Genomic DNA, 12828 nt, shown 5'->3' on the forward strand with positions numbered 1-12828 from the left:
GTTTACACTTGTAATACCATTTTATTCTCATAGAAATCTTAGTAGGAGATTTCCTTACTGTCGAGTGTCTCTTCCTCCTGCCTCTTAACAACAGCGCCGAGATGTGCTTCATAGTTATACGGTGCGTGCCTGTGAAGTTTTAATCCACTCCTTCCCCAACTCCCTCCCCATAGGCACGATTCGAGTCTGTCATCAAGCGTAACCAAGAGCAAAGGCACACAAGCACCAGACCATTGGAAATCTCTAACCTAGATTTTCTTTTTTTTATAATAAAACGGTATTTCAAGTGCAAACTATCCAATTTAATTAGATTAGACTTACATTCAACGTCCGGGCCGCTGCTATTATGACCGCAGCTGCGCGAGACTACAAAAGAATAGGGGAACAGTTCACAACTGTACAGTGTATAACAGCGGTCCCCTACCTTTTTATCACCACAGACCGGTCAATGCTTTAGATTTATATTGCGGACCGGGGGGGGGGGGGGGGGGGGGGGGGCTCTAAAAATCACATCAACCTTCTCACTATGTATGTGTCAAGAGCGGCGCCAAAAAAACAAGGATCAAGCACAAACGTATGAACTGTTAAATTAAATAATTTCTAAAACATTATTTCGGGGGCAGCCCACGCGGCCCGTTACCAGTTGATCCATGGACCAGTACTGGTCTGCAGACCGGTGGTTGGGGGAGAGCTGGTGTATAAGGTTTAATCATTTAAGGTTCAAGTAAATGATTACTGCAGTAATATTTGTCTTAAATAATATGCATGGCATGAACACTTTTCAATTTTATTTATTTTTTTTAATGTTTTTTTTCTGTGAAAATTGGGGGCGCTACTTTGTGGGTTTTCAGCTATCGCGGCTGGTTCTGGAACGTATCTACCGCAATACGAGGGTTCACTCTATATGTGTGTGAATGAAAAGAAAGACGTGGAAAGAGTGAAGGTACTGGGAGAGGAATTATAGGAGATGCAGTATTTTGGATCAACAGTCCTGAGCAATGTAGAAGTGTGCAAAAAGAGACGAAGAAGCCAAAAGGTGAAGAAGAAGAATTTGACAAAAAGACATGTCAACTCCCTCTGCGGGGGCAGGGCTACAAATTGAACAAGACCAAGCCAAAAAGCTTGAACTGTCATCCCGGATAGCCTAGAGCAGGGGTCGGCAACCCGCGGCTCTCGAGCCGCATGCGGCTCTTTAGCGCCGTCCTAGTGGCTCCCTGGAGCTTTTTCAAAAATGTTTGAAAATGGAAAAAGGTGGGGGACAGAAATATTTTTTTCCTTTTAATAAGGTTTCTGTAGGGGGACAAACATGACAAAAATATCCTTAATGTTTTCCAATGCTGTAAAAATGTGTAGAATAAATACTACATTTCAACATTTCTGTCAACGAAGAATTACGTCATAGCCTGCGACACGGGTTTCTATCAGCAGGGCGGGATGCTAGGCATGTGGCCGTTGTAAACAAACCAGCTGTTTGTTTTTCCCTTGTTTACAAGGGAAAAAGAGAAAATTAGCTGAGAAAAACAGAGGATTCAACATTTCTTGGACCGAATTATTTGCATTCATTGTCAATGCGGAAGTACTACCCGAATGTTTGCTCTGTAGCGAGAAGTTGTCAAATAACAAAAAGAGCAATGTGGAACGACATTTTCGGGGAAGGCGTTCTACATTTACAGCCGAGTACCCAGTTGGCGATGAAAAAGTGTGATTGCATTACTTCTGCAGAATATAGAGGAGCGCAAAAATATATCTAAGAAGTGGATTGCATCTCCAAACTCCATGACTGCTGCAAGTTTCGTTGCAACCTGGGATATAATAAAACGTGGCAAACCCTACACAGATGGTGACATGCAGTCATTCATCAACATATCAGAACACCTATTTACAGACTTCATAAACAAAACCGGGATAATACCAAAAAAAGACACGCCTCTCTCTGCCAAGACAGTGAAGGAAAGAACGATTAAAATGGCAGGCAACAGCACCGATCAACAAATCAAGGAGATTAATTCAGCGCCAACATACTCAATTGCCTGTGATGTGATCGATATTGAACAGACTGCACGTTTATGCAGGTATGTGGCTGATTTTTTATTTTTATAAATGCAGGCTGCGTTTTATTGCCCAGATAAGGGGCACGTTATGCCGTTCCATTTTGTTGTTTTTTCGAATCCTCATAAAAACTTCAAAAAATTGCTTTATTTAATTTCATCAAAGCAATGAAATATAATTCATTAATATTGTAATGAAGTTAAACTTGAGGCGGCATTGCACAACAGAGTAGTCATGTGGTGTGTCATTTTCGACAGGATGCACTGCAGGAAAAATAAACATTTAATCATGAAGCCTCATTATGTATTTGTAGTTAACTCAATCATTTTGATAGTAGGCTAATATAGCATGTGTTGCCTTCATTATAAGGCTTTTAATTTTTTTTGCGGCTCCAGACATTTGTTTTTGTTTTTTTGGTCCAATATGGCTCTTTCAACATTTTGGTTTGCCGACCCCTGGCCTAGAGTATTAACTGACCTAATACAAAACCACCACTCAACAGATTGACTGGCAATTCAGTTTTTCATTTCCCAGCAGGGAAATGAAAAGAGAAGCGTATGAAAAGACGTGATCAGTGGACAATGTGCACCACTGAAATATGCGTACGGTGGCCAAACCTGTAAGGTGCTTTTCCCAAATATTTGGTGCCTACTTGCGTGCGTGTGTTCATGTCTGATAGGAATTGAGTGTACAATTACTATATATCAATATGTCCATTTTCATTTTCTCTGACACAAGCCCGATTTTGTGAAAACGCAACGCAAGGAGCAGCAAAAGCAGAGCGGCACGTCATGTTTTTTCCTTTAGAACATCTGGTTACCCCTGAGCTTATCTGGGTCTTGAGACTCACCGACGGGCAGACGATGAGGACATGGTGCGCGGCTTCCACTTGTTGAGCCAGCCAGCGCAAGGGGCCCAGGCGCGCGATGGCGCCCCGCTGCCACACGTCCATGGCGACGCCGCAGCCGGCGCGTTCCTGCAGGAATTCCGCCAGGGCCGTCACCACCTTCTGGAAGGCTTCGTTCTCGGGGGGGTAAACCAAGAGGACCGGTGTGGGGACTCGGGCCGAGGTCGCTAACCTTTTTAAAGGCGCGGACGCTGCCAACTTTGTCCTGTGCCGTTTATCTGCGTCAAAAGGACACCATGAGCGAAAGGTTTGGTCCGCGATAAACCCAATGCACCAAATGGGCACACGGATTTTCCACTCACAGATGACGTATCCGCAAGTCAGGACCATCAAAGCAGCCGATCCTAAATAAATGCTGCTCATGTTCTCATTAGGATCTGCAACCAGCCATCAAATGCAAATGCGTATTAATGGAGGTGTTTTTTTTGTTTTTTTTAAATCGGGTCAGGGTTACCATGTTTTCCACACAATAAGGCACACATGAAAGCCTTCAATTTGCTCAAACAGTGCACCTTAAAATCCCAAAGAGCCTTATACAATGGGCAAGTTTTCACACTTCAACATGGTCTTGATGGTCGGGGGCTCAAACCCACTGCCTCTCAGCTGGGAGACGACCGCTCCACCACGAGCCATGCCGCCCCACAGTTGTGAATGTATTTTTTTACAAGTACAAGTTTTATAACACACTGTTTGAAATTTTGCTCCAATTTTGAGGCAATTTCTAAGAGGATGAGGCACAAAACCTGCCAGTTTTTGTAATAGAAATCACCATTTCAAAAAATAAATCCAGAAAATGTTTTTAAATCATCAAACAATATATTTGAAAGTTTATGGTTGCAATTAGATTAGAAAAATAAGATTAAGAGTAAGAAGTGAATCCTAATTGTATTCTTTTAAACTCTTAATTGGTCTTGGCATTGATCTAAACAGTCTGTGAATTTAATCAAAGGGTTTTTTTCCCCCCGTTTTTCAGATAGTACTTTCCAAAAAGAAAACAACTCTTTCTTAATTTTAGAAGTGAACAGAGTTGTGCTGATTTCTTTTCTTTTAATACAGTTTGACTGATTTATGTGATAGCTTTGTCATGCTTTCCTTTAGCGCAGCTCCATCTAGTGGATGCACAAGTCAAGCCCAGTCACTCCTGTAGCTTCTATTCATGCGCCTCTATGCGGTAGCATACAAGTGGGTGTGCGTGCTGTTTTGTGATCTGCCATGGCATGCTATGATTGTGTCCTACCTGCAAGGAGGTTCTGGGTGGCCATCTCACTGATCTCAGCTGCTGACAAAGATGAATATGGGCATTATTATTATTATTATTAGAATGATGTGCACATGCTTTTAGCAACCCTCACCAGTGGGAAACTTTGTCGACTTTGGTGCGACACCTGAAAAAATAAATACATGAATAAAAACTAAGAATTACTGAATGCTTATGCTGAAACAAGACATTTGCACTGCCTACAATGATATATCAAATCAAATCAAATGAACACAAATTTGTATTTTTTATGAATAACTTAAATTATTTGACGGACCCATTACAGTGCATCTCAAGAAAAGCATGCTTACTTTGCGCAGGTGGAGTCGTGAGCATTTTGGCCAACTTGTAAGAAGGTCCGCTCCCCAACGGCGGCAAAGGAATGTTGGCCACTTGGAGCGTGGAGCCGTACCCTTCATTCAAGACGTAATGAAACCATTTCTAGATGAGAGGGACGGAACACACCCAATGGAAATGCTTTCTGCATCCAATCGTGCAAATGGGCCTAATGAATTTTTGGCGCCATACCTGATGTGTCCAGCTGAGGTTTGACTGGGCCAAAGGTGGAAAGTATTGGCAGAGGTGAACTCGCGTCCCGCTGATGCGTGTGCCCATCAGATATTTGACGCTCGCTGCGCAGAGCCCACAAATAAAAGCCATTGGTCCCGCTGCGCATGCTTGCTCAAGATGAATTCTTGATCAAACTTGACAAGTCTTCATATCGTCATTCAAGATTCAAGACTATTATTGTCATATACATAGTAATATGAACAATGATTTTCTTATTCTGTTCACTTCCCCGAGCAGACTACATTCCATAATTGAGCAAATAATAAGGTAGGCAATTAAACAGAAAGAAACAAAAAAAAAATCAACAAGAGATTTTTGTTTTTTAAAAGCCTTACCATCGATGCTGATTGCCCAGCTTACGTTGATCATGTGGCTTCCTGAAACTTTCACCAGCTCCACCTTCAAGTCCATCAGGAGAGATGGACTGTTTTCACTTGACGGGGGGAAATCTGGAGAGACACACAAGTCTAGATTCCATATGACAGTGGTGGGGTCCGTGAAATCATTTGGGTTATTAATAAAAAATATATATTTGTGTTAATCTAATTTGATTTTATATTAAATTGTGAATGTGTTCATGGCTCTTCAATAAAGCAATCAATTCAACCAGTTGAATATATTTTTAAAAATGTAATAATTTTGTTATTAGTCAGATAGAGCCACGTAATCCATGTCATCATCAAAGAGCTTGATTATTTAGTCACTAAATGTTTGAGGGAAATTGACCCATTTTTTAAATGCCATTTGCAATTGACAATAAATGGCTCAAACAGATATACTTGTTGTCTGATTGAAAATGTTGGTGAATAAAAAGGCCTCTTATATTTGGCTTAATATTGTTTGTTTAATTCTTAAATTTGTTCCCGAAAACATTTGCAATGGGTGCCCTGGGAGAATTTCATTTACAAACAGGGGGCCCTGACTGACAAAAATTAAGAAACTCTGGCCGAGAACATTGAAACGTTCTCACTTACTGTATTTTCTTCTGCTTTTTCCGAATATGTTGTGTCAAATATAGATGATTTTTTAAAAATCTTTTTGTAGCAATATATGTGAACTTTTGCAGCTCATTAGGTACAAAATAAACAATAGCATTTGCCGTCCTTAAAATGGAAAATAAATAAAATCATTTCATAAAATAAAAGAAACTACTGTAATACAAAAAAAAAAACGAAATTTCGCTCCTCCCTCCTTCCATTCATCGGCCCAATCTTTCAGTGGACATCCCTCGTAGAAACGGTCTAACCTGCGGTAAAACAATCGTGGCCCGGCTTGTATAATAAGGATCAAGTTAGAAAACAGAACATTCATTTTCATGGTTTGAAGAAGTTATCAGAAGCAGAAAGCGCTTCATTTTCTTTCTTTGTGCCTGCACGTTTTTTTCAAATGTCATATCTTATGCAGTCAAGCATTCAGCATAGCTTTTTTTTGCATCTGTTTTGTACAGTTTGGCACTTACCATAATTTTCTTGACACTTGACTTTCTGTTAGGACACGAGAGAATATTAGAGGCAATGAAGTTGAACGGCGCCGCCATGCCCGACGCAAGTGGACTTACGATGTCGTGTGACGTCACCAGAGCCCAAAGGTAAAAGCAGACAAAAAGACCAAGACCCCGCATGACAACAAAAGCTGACAAGATCGAGCGAGCTTTTTAATTTAGTTGGCCCCGCCCACTCGACTAGGCCTGTTCGAGGGTCGGCTGCGCTCCGCTCGCCTTTTAGAAGGTAAGCAGCCTCCTCATTCCTCTCCACTCGATTTGTGCGAGTTCTCGCCTTTGATTGCTACCGTTTTGCCACGCATGACAGTGACGTGAACCTAACGGACATTTGTGCTGACACTTTGAATTTCTGCTGCGAGCGACTTTTTGTCTGTCAAAATTTAAAAACATGGTTCACATGCGTTACGATTTCCTTGCTTTTTATTCTTTTCAAAATGTATTATAAGCGCTAAATTGTTCAGCCAATAAGAAACGCACGAGTGGACCAAGACACCGATACGCAAAATGTTGCGAAATTGCATTCTGCAAAACCCTTTTAATTTTTTTAACTCGTGCAACACTGAACTATATTTTACTTTTCCTGTCTTTTTTTTTTTATTATTATTGCTCTCACCTCGCCCGTTCACAAATAGACCAGCTTGACATTTGAGTCGAATTTCAAATTGGAAACTCGGGTTCTATCATATGCGACTGACATGTGCCACTGTCAATAAGCTGCAAGTGGGGAGTGGGAAAAAAAGTGGTAGCTTTCGCTTTAAGAACTTAGTCGAGCAAAGGACAATATGAACTCGTGTTTGGATCCAAACAAAGAGCAGACCTAGTTAAACATTTGTGTCTTGTCAGATAAATGAGTGAAAATCAAGGTCAGGATTGCAACAGGTAAAGTGGAACTACACAAATTTAAACATGGACCTTCCCGTGCTTTTGCCTTCTTCCCGTGCTTTTGCCTTCTTAACACGATTTTTTTAACTCACAGCAACTTTCAAAGCTCATGCAATTTGTTTGATCAAACAAAACAGAAAGAACAGAGAGAAAACAAAAAAGAAAACAGCCATAGAAATTGCGCTTTACAAGAAGTACAAAAGGCATTCCTTATTTTCTTAGCGAATGACTTCTGAAAGCAATTAATTTCGTAAACGTGAATCTTTCAAGCAGAGATGCTTTTGACATGTAAATACTCCAAAATCGACAATTATCACTTTATAAAATGCATCAAAAAACGCTAACAAATCACTGGAATGTGGGCTCCCGTGTTACGAACTTAATCTGTTCAGCGGCTATGCTCGTAACTCGAATTGCTCGTATGACGGGCAATCCAAACCTATGTTAATTAGTGAATGCGTGCAACGCGTGCAAAAACCTTAGGTAAAAACATCATGACTTCATACACATATTAAAAATTAGTAACATAATCTACTGTACAGTTAAATTAAATAACATAAATATACAAAGGAAAAATGACATTTACCTTTGGGGCGACATGACTTGAGCTGGGTGGAGGCGGAGGGGAGCAGAGACCAACCCGCAGAATTTATTTATTTATTTTCTTAAACGAGAACTTTTCTTACCCGAGAACATATCACCAGCGATTTCCTTCTCTTTAATCCATAATAGAAGAAGCCTCTTCATTTTGTTGTTGACCGAGGTCCGTCCCCTGGCAAGGAAAGTCTTGCCCTTAGAAGATTGCCGAGCGGTTACGGCCATACTCACTAACAAGGTTAACTATGCGTGCGCCTCCTTCGTATTTTTTAATTATCTCCTGCTTCGTTTCTATTGTCATCATCCTCTTACTTCTTCCTTTACTGCCACATGCAATTTTAGAAGCCATGTCCAACAGATAAAAGTTTGCAAAGTCTTCACAACACACCGACCGTGACATGCGAGAATAGTTATTTTTGTTGATGCAGCAAAGCGAAAAAAATAGTGCAGACACACTGACCGGCATGTTGGATTGTTCGTAAGACGAAAGGTTCGCGCATAAGAGGGGGACAAAAAAACGCCTCGGTCCACGTTCGTAAACCGGGGACCCACTGTGTGTGTGTATATATATATATATATATATATATCAATTCATATCAAGATTCATAAAAAAAAAAAAAATTGCTCCTAAACCCTTTCAATCTTATTCATTGTTACAGTTGACAGTTGGCAGTTCATTTGTTAGCCTTGAGATGGAGTCCACAGGAGCAATAATATTTAGTTTAGACCAGGGATTATTTTGCGCATGTAAGTTTACTTAAGTTTAGTTTGGGTGGGGTCATGCCAAGTGTTTCCTGTGTGATGTCATTCCTAAAATGCAAACGACATGCTAACAATGCCACCGTCAGATGGGACAGCCCAAAGTGCTATATTACTTGTGTTTTGATGTGAATATTTAGCCGTAGCTCATGTCAATTTGATATTTGTTAGTTCTACGAAGTCAAATGTTGTGGATGAAATGAGTAAAGATGAAAAGTTGAAGACTACAATAAATATTGGTGCAAAAAACTATTGTCTGGTTTGGGGGCAAGTCGGCATATTCATAAATTGTAATAAATATGGTAGACTTGACAGGTTGTGATAACGTATGACAACAAGCTGGAAGCTTGGTGGAGCGATGTTTTTCATATGATATGGCAACAATGTGGCCTTTCGTATCTTGAATTTTCTCTCGTTATTAAAGAGAATATTTTTCCACCAAGGCATTTCGTAACTGAATTTTTTGTTACAATAGAGGTTTGTGAGTAGAGGTACCACTGTAGTTGCTTATTCATATCTAAAAACAGAACAAAAACAAGACACTTTCCCCTTATCATATATTATTTTCTACATGCATCCTCTAATGCAATGCTTGTCAAAATCCAAACTAAGTACCGCTTCAATTTTACACATTACTGGCCAAAAACTGCCAGAATCAGTGAAATACAATAACAAAGTAGGTTTAGTGGTAATGGAAGTTTTATGTGTATTTAATATGTTCGTCGCAAGTCTACCATGATGCACCAAAATAAAAGAAGTGTACTTTACAATTTCATGCAAATGTTACAACTCGTAATGAAAATTTTTGGCTCGTTCAGTAGCAGTTCATTAAAAAGACCGGCTCTATCGGCTTTGTTTTTCTTTGAAGTTGTTTTCGTTGGTTTCAAAAAATCAATGTATGTGTTTACGTGAATTTAAATTCATGTCATACTTGAAATGTTTAAAAGGTGTGTCATTAAATATTGTTTTCTACCAAAATATTATGTTTTAATGACATGTTGGTAGTTTTCATTATTTTTCTTCCGCCAGATAGCGCTCTCACTAGCGCTCTGCAGACACATGGAACTTTCTGTTGCACAAGCCTTTATCTGTAAACCAAGAACACCATCTAGTAGAATGGAAAAAAAAAACAAAAAAAACTCAAATGCTTCACAAGAGTTCATTTTCCCATGGCTACAAACATTGCTTCATTGACATATGGAAGTCTCAAAATAAACATCCATCTATCTGTTCAAAAGACTCGTCACATCACAAGTACATCTAAATCCAACTCGGCTGAACCCAACAAATGTATTGCGCTCACTTAAAAAAAAAAAGTTTCAGTCACTGTATTTTGATGCCAAGTTCGAATATTAATTTCAGTGATTCTTTTGGCTACAACTAGAAGGAGCAGACTGTGGAACTCAGTGCACGACTAATTACTGTGCGCTCACTCCCCCTCACAGTGACGGCTGAGCAGTCCACGAAAAGAAGCGGGATGCTGTCCTGGGCCGCGGCCGGCCTAGCTGTAGCCGGACACCTTGTGAGCCGGAGATTTGGCAGGAGCTTCTCTAGCCGTTTGCCCGGCGCCGCCCCCCTCCGTTACATGGGCGTCCACGGCGCCGACCGCCACCCGACGCGGGCGTCATCGTCCTGGGCAAAATCTGCGCCCCGACGCCGATCATACAGTTACGTCATTGTTGGGGCGGGATCGGCGGGCTGCGTTCTGGCTAACCGCCTCAGCGAGGACACCCAGGAGTCGGTCCTGTTGCTGGAAGCTGGCCCCAAAGACTTGCTGCTCAGCAGTGTGCGCCTGTCCTGGAAGATCCACATGCCAGCCGCCCTCACCTACAACCTTTGCAACGACAAGTATGCTAGCGAGCCATCGCTTGGGCTTCTCTTAACTTAGCACCTGTGATATTTTTGACTCCTCTGGATGGTGCTCTTGGTTCTAAAGAGAAAGGCTATCGCAATGGAAATAGCTCAGATTTCCCCTGCATCTTTAAATCAAGAGTGCAACCTATAGGAGCTTAAAGAATATCACAAGTGCCTCATGGGGCCGACAAAGGAAGCGTCAAGATATTTTTGGTGTCCTTGTTGGTGGAAGGGAAACATAACACAGTTCCAATGCGCAAGTGTTTAATTTTGGTAAATGGACTTTCACTTATATAGCGCCGTTCTACCTTTGGCTCAGCTGGGAGACGACCACTCTACCACCAAGCCATGCCGCCCGATTTTTAAACTGAGTGCGCAGTCGAGACCAGGGCTTCTCCAACTTTTTGTAGGCAGGGACCCATTTTAGAAAACACATTTTTCCAAAGATCCCCATTGTAAATATTTCTGGAAACAAAACAAAAAATATAATAATTTCACATTTATTATCGTTATTACATTTAAAAATTGAATAGGTGGCCTTTTTCTTCAGCAACAGATTCAAGTATATTTTGACTCATTTCAAAATTATCACAATTTTAATTTTTGTAGTGAAATGTACTGATTCATAGCTGCGGTAGATCATCAGTGATGGCCCTGAGGTGTTTCAGGCCTTTCAAGCATCAGACACCCTTTCTCAGGTGGCCCAGCCGAGGTTCATGACTCCTCGGCCCAGCGGCGCTGAACCACGCTCTCTTTATCCAGAGCCACCTCGAGGCTTTCTCTGCTGCCTTTGTGTTGTTGCAGATGGCTCTTCGCCTTTGCTCTCCGGTGATGCCTCGTGCAGTGTAGGCGCCGGACTTAAGACTGTCTGGCAAAGCCTCAGCACCCTACCTCCACAGGCAAGCACGTGGCTTTCGATCCTCGTCTGGTGCAGTCGATGACTAGGCTGTCATACTTCTCCCTTTTCCGTTCAAAGGCCTCCACCATTCGCTCCTCCCACGGCACCGTGAGCTCCAGCATGACAACGTTCTTTGTTGCCTCTGACACAAAAACGACGTCGGGTCTGAGGGTGGTCTCAGCTGCATGCTTGGGGAATTTGAGTTGGCTGCCCAAATCCACTGAGACAGCTGCCAGTCCAGCGCTGTGTTGAGAATCCCTGATGTTGCTCTCCGTGCGGCTCTGATGATGTTGATGGCTTTCTTCGTGGGTTTTGACCTTCAAAAGCTGACAATACCAGTGCAGACGCTCTCTGCAATAGTTTAAAGCACCTGATCGTGGCGCCATCGGTATCGGCTGTCCCCCAGATCCTTTGGGCAGCAACTCACCCTGTGCTCAAGGGTCCCCTTCTTTTGGCACAGAGGGCATGGGTTTGTGACAACCAAACCCCAGCAGTGGAAGGACTGAGAAGTACATCCTAGACTGCCTGGACCAAGAACTTGATGCAGTCAGTCCATGAGATATTCTTCTCTGTCACTGGCTCCCATTTTGTCCAGGCGCCTTGCTGTCTCATTCCCACTGCTCTGCTGAATCTCTCCTCCTTCACTACAGCTCTCACCTCGTTCTGGACTAATTGTCTCCTCTCCTTCCCCCGAGCCTTATCAAACCTGGGAGTTGAGGTGGTTCCTAGACCAGCCCTTTCTCTGGCCACTGTTCCCATAGGACTCTGTGGCATAGCTGGGACTATGTCTCCTTTAGTGCAGCCTCTGCTCTCTACTTTCTGCCAGTCTTGACCGCTACTCCTGCCCTGGATATTTGTGGGTCTGACTAGCGGAATTGCAGCACCTCTCTCGCACGCATGACCTTAGACCCTAACCCTCAATGGATTTCAAGGGGAGTGTCAGTTTGCAGGTGTTTCCATAGAGGGCGATGTTGGTCAAGCTCCTTGGCAGTCCTAACCATCTCCTCAAGTAATGGCCGACTCGTTTTTCCAGATCTGAGATGGTAGTGATCGTGAACTCATAGAGGAGCCACAATATCTTTGGCAGAATCCCATGTTGGTAAACCTACGCCTTGAATTTTCCTGGAAAGCCTGTCTTTTCTACATCCTTCAGCCATCCCTCTAACTCCTTGAAAGTGTTCTTGATGGAAGCTGAATCCCTGAGGCTGCTGTCAAAGAACTTTCCCAAGCTCTTTATTAGCGTCTCAACGATGGTGGGGATTGGTATTCCTGAGATAGAGAAGCTGAACTTGTCTGCTCCTCTGCCCTTCTTCAAGACAAATTATCTTCACTTTGTTGGCTTGAATGACATCCTGGCCCATTCCATGACCCTATCGAGCACCGACAAAAGCCATCTGTCTCCAGGCACTGACTCAGTTGTCACTGTCAGATCATCCATGAAAGGTCAGATTAACGGTTGGTGGGTCCGAGACTTGGATTTGGGACCGCTGCACTCTGGTTCTGCAGATTTCACCAAGTTCATCGCCGGCGCGAACAGGATCACTGAGATGGTG

General features: G+C 42.3%; 2 protein-coding genes across 4 annotated transcripts in view; one reads left to right on the forward strand and one right to left on the reverse strand.

Annotated features, from left to right (window-relative positions):
* The window catches only part of il17rb (interleukin 17 receptor B), a 48364-nt gene that overhangs the window by 2216 nt on the left and 33320 nt on the right, over window positions 1–12828 (reverse strand). The window contains exons 1-9 of one of the 3 annotated variants that reach the window (XM_088440941.1): window positions 6343–6809; window positions 6244–6268; window positions 5120–5233; window positions 4743–4846; window positions 4526–4655; window positions 4309–4341; window positions 4194–4235; window positions 3259–3333; window positions 2900–3174 (exon numbers count right to left, since the gene is read on the reverse strand). In XM_088440941.1, coding sequence (XP_088297067.1) covers window positions 2900–3174; window positions 3259–3333; window positions 4194–4235; window positions 4309–4341; window positions 4526–4655; window positions 4743–4846; window positions 5120–5233; window positions 6244–6268; window positions 6343–6405 — 861 coding nt within the window. In that variant the 5' untranslated portion in view covers window positions 6406–6809. Of the gene's footprint in view, window positions 1–2899; window positions 3175–3258; window positions 3334–4193; window positions 4236–4308; window positions 4342–4525; window positions 4656–4742; window positions 4847–5119; window positions 5234–6243; window positions 6269–6342; window positions 6810–12828 lie in introns of those variants that run through there. The other 2 variants (XM_088440949.1, XM_088440957.1) reach the window with 2 other exon arrangements.
* chdh (choline dehydrogenase) overlaps window positions 6343–12828 on the forward strand; it is a 42159-nt gene continuing 35673 nt past the window's right edge. Inside the window, exons 1-2 of the mRNA XM_088440892.1 lie at window positions 6343–6511; window positions 9969–10371. Coding sequence (XP_088297018.1) covers window positions 10001–10371 — 371 coding nt within the window. The 5' untranslated portion in view covers window positions 6343–6511; window positions 9969–10000. The remainder of the gene's footprint in view (window positions 6512–9968; window positions 10372–12828) is intronic.

The sequence above is a fragment of the Hippichthys cyanospilos genome, chromosome 2 (genome assembly GCF_059441005.1).
Source record: "Hippichthys cyanospilos isolate Australia breed blue-spotted pipefish chromosome 2, RoL_Hcya_1.0, whole genome shotgun sequence".
NCBI lineage: Eukaryota > Metazoa > Chordata > Actinopteri > Syngnathiformes > Syngnathidae > Hippichthys > Hippichthys cyanospilos.